This window comes from Rhodamnia argentea, chromosome 8, assembly GCF_020921035.1.
Source record: "Rhodamnia argentea isolate NSW1041297 chromosome 8, ASM2092103v1, whole genome shotgun sequence".
Classification (NCBI taxonomy): domain Eukaryota; kingdom Viridiplantae; phylum Streptophyta; class Magnoliopsida; order Myrtales; family Myrtaceae; genus Rhodamnia; species Rhodamnia argentea.
Window position 1 is genome coordinate 29,879,026 of NC_063157.1, and position 3,768 is coordinate 29,882,793.

The 3,768-nt window shown below is 38.9% G+C and overlaps 1 protein-coding gene across 1 annotated transcript; it reads left to right on the forward strand.

Annotated features, from left to right (window-relative positions):
- The first annotated feature begins 2,676 nt into the window (after nt 1–2,676).
- On the forward strand, nt 2,677–3,486 carry LOC115729921. Its single transcript, XM_030660554.1, has 2 exons — nt 2,677–2,730; nt 3,112–3,486. Exons 1-2 carry the CDS (start codon nt 2,677–2,679, stop codon nt 3,484–3,486), a joined length of 429 nt encoding a protein of 142 aa, XP_030516414.1.
- Nucleotides 3,487–3,768: the final 282 nt, after the last annotated feature.

Sequence of the window (3,768 nt, forward strand, 5' to 3'; positions counted from 1 at the left end):
CATATGATTTAATTATATCAAAGTAGTTATTTGTTTCTTAAAGGGAGAAGGCTTTATGTCATATACCAACTTAGCAACTCTACCTTTGAGAACTAGTCAGGGTCACAGGTGCTAATGGTTTTTGGTGTTGTATCAGTCACCAGCGTTTCTCTTAGAAGCTACATAAGAAGCCGCAGAGCTTTTACTATGGGTATGAACGATAAAAAAAACCAGGACAACATTGAGAAAAAGTGAATCTTTAACCTATGTAGCACTGATACGACATGCGATACGACATGACACGCCGACACGTCATTTCTCAAAAAATAGAGAATTCCGACACGTGGCACGTTTTATATTAAATGTATGTTTCTATATATGCATGATAAATTATTCAGTGAGCTTCTTCTTCTTCTTCTTCTTCTTCTTCTTCTTTTGTTAGGGATTCACGATTAGGGGTTTTTTGGCTGGCTGGGTATATTAATATTGAGGTGGCTAGATATATGATTTAAGTATATATATATATATATATATTTTATACATATTTTGACTTTTAACTTATTGAAAATGCTTAAAATTTACCCGTGCATGTCGAAATGGCATGTCAAGATGCTAGACCTGCATGTCGATGGAGTGTCGGGAGCACCGACCACGTGCCGGTCGCATATCGCAAAGTGATAGAGAGTGTTGAACACGATATGGGGGCTTCCGGAGAGTGTCGGTGCTACACGGTCTTTACCCTTACCAGGAAATTGCAAGAACTTCGAGAAAGCAGAAGCAATTTCATTAAAGACAAACTTCTCCCAACTTTCTCATTTTAAATTTGTATACAAATCTCAATTTAGTACAAAATTTTTTTAAAGGAACAATCTTTTTAGTGCTAACTCCAATCTATTTTGCCAAAAATCTGATGTGGCCATTTTTTAATAATATTTTAAGCCGACATGGCTCACCGAAGGTCCAGTTGGCAGTAAAAAAGCCAAAAGTTCAAGTAAAATATGAAAGAAATAAAATTACAAACTTAATTACGTTAAAAAAAATAAAACAGATCATTGAAAAAAAAATGGCTTGGCAGGAGGGAGAGCCAAGCCCTCGCTGGTGGCCGCCGCAGGAAGAACCTAATTTTGTGTTCTTTTCTATTTAATTCAGCCTAATTTTCTTTAATATAACTAAACTAAAATTTCGGTAAGAAAATAATGGTCCAAAATGGCGTCGTTTTAGATTGCGACCACCGACATATTGTGTTCGCAAGCGGCACCACCAGAGAATAAACCTGGGAGGTTTTCTGTTTTTCACCTCTGCTGGTGTAACTGTTTTGTGAGACAGATATTAAGTTTGAATGTTATACCAGATCTCACCATGTGGTTGGCGTAACTGTGAAACGCCCAATAAGTGTGGTATGAAAGCCATGCGGCCGGGGATCATTCTACTTGAGCCAACCGGACTGGGATCAACTTGGGAGGAGCCCAAATTAATTTTCTTATCATGAAAAATCCCAAGTCGGTACGCATGTGTCACGTTTACTACAAACTAACTTTCATAAAAAAATAAAAATAATAATAAAATAAATAAATAAATCTAAATTGGTACACTGGTAATGGATCTCACCTGTGTTAGCTTTTGTCCAACAAACCATTAAATTGTTGATGTGGAAACACACGTGACAAGCAGTTTAGATGATTGTCATGTGACGTGAATCCGATGTGAAAATTTGACATATACAAATCTCCTAAACAAAGTGTTCCAGGGAAACCACATCCGAAGAAAATAAACTAAGATTAGAAAATCTCCTAAAACCCATAATTTTATCTCAATTTGGCTATAAGGTTTTAGTAAATTTGTCACGGATATCCTTGTTTGGGATTTTTTTGTGAGACAAAAAAAACGATTGGTTTGGGATAAATGTAGCACAATCGTTTCGGTTTGAGGGTTTATATTCATTTATTTATTCAATCCTAAAAGAGTAGAAGCCCCTTGCACTAGGTGTTTTGATTCTCAGTGTACGACGTTAGCTTTCTAAAAGAATCACTAATACTTGTACGTCGCATGCGTGGACTAAGTTTTTATTTCTCTACATAACGGACGCTTCACATAAAGTGCCATGTAGAACCTCCTTAAGATGAGTTGACTTTGAAAGAGGATGTCACGCATTTAAAGGCAGATCATAAATTTAAATGTCTTTAACTCTTAGTGTAATAACTAGATGGAAATACAAGATCTTACCATTAATTGATCTGTTGCATTCAAATTCTTCCCATAATATAATTTAGAGTGAGAAGCGTCGGATGTTCTACTAGAATCCATTTGAGTAACACACACAAACTACCAAACAATGACAATATCTAATCTCACATCAGCGGTCTTCCTCATTTGTTGTCTCATTTCCATTAGACCCTTTGGATCCACCGGCTTCAACATCAAGCTCATCCCAATAGATCGATTTGACAAAATACTCTTTCCTAAGAACCTCACCCAAGAAGAAAGATACTATAGAATCGTCAAGATATCTCAAACTTGTGTGCACCAACTCGAATTTGCAGCTTCTTTGAGTTCTGGGGGTCGAAAAGTGTCGACAGAGCATGGCCCCAAATACGCTACAACCTAGATTCGGTATGCATGCTTCTAGTTATTACATAACCACCATGACAGTCGGCACTCCTCCACTCCATATCTCGCTAGTAGTAAGTACGGCTAGTGATGTTACTTGGACGCAATGTGAAGGATGCAGCAACTGCTTCCTCACAAGCCAAGGTAACTTCGACAGAAGTAAATCATGAACATATCGGCCCTTAGCTCATAATGATCCCCTTTGTTCGCCTAGGATAATATTCAATGGCAGTTGCATGTACAACGCTGGGCTTCTCAAATGGATGTTTCAATTGCTATAGCAAGGGGCAGGTCGGGTTAGACACCTTTGGCTTTCTAGACGGTACTAGATCTGTTAAAGAATTGCATAACACCGTTTTTTGTTGTGGTCTAGACAGCTACAATTTTTTATGGGCCAAGAGGGGACAAAATTATTCCCCGTCTGGAGTATTCGGATTGGGATTGGGGCCGCGGTCCATCTTTTCACAATATGGTAATGAGACTAAAGGACGTTTGTCCTATTGCTTGCCTTCAATGCACTCCCAGCTTGGGACGTACACGTTACTCCAGTTTGGGGACGATGCATCAATCGGTGGACCTCCTGGGGCACTGATCCGGACGACACCACTAATTCCTAATGTGACCCAATATGCAGTAAGAGTCATGGGTATCAGTGTATGTGCAAAGCGCCTTCATATAAATCCCGAAGTTTTTCGGATGAGATCAGATCATACAGGTGGGTTTGTTTTCGACACCGGATTGCCTTACACTATTCTTGTTCATACTACCTATACTGCTGTAAGAGCGGAACTGGTCCAATATTTCACCGATATGTATGGTTTGCACCCAAGACCTCCTCAACCCGGCAGTTTGACTTGTGCTATGACTTGCCACATGGTCATTATGGATTTCCATTTGTGACAATCCATTTCGAAGGGGCCGATCTTGTTCTCAACAAAGATCATCTTTTTCACTTCTTCACGAGGGGATTTTGCTTGCAAATGATGCTTATAAGTGACAAGAGGAACCAACATATTTGGAGCTTTCCAACAGGCAAATTATCAGTTCTTGTTTGATTTTAGATCACACACACTATCTTTTGTATATAAAGAGTGTCCAGTCCATGGATAATTGAACGCTGAAGAGAAGGGAATAGCAACTCAAGGTCCTTCTTTGGTGAGCATGCTAATAATAAAAGAGAAT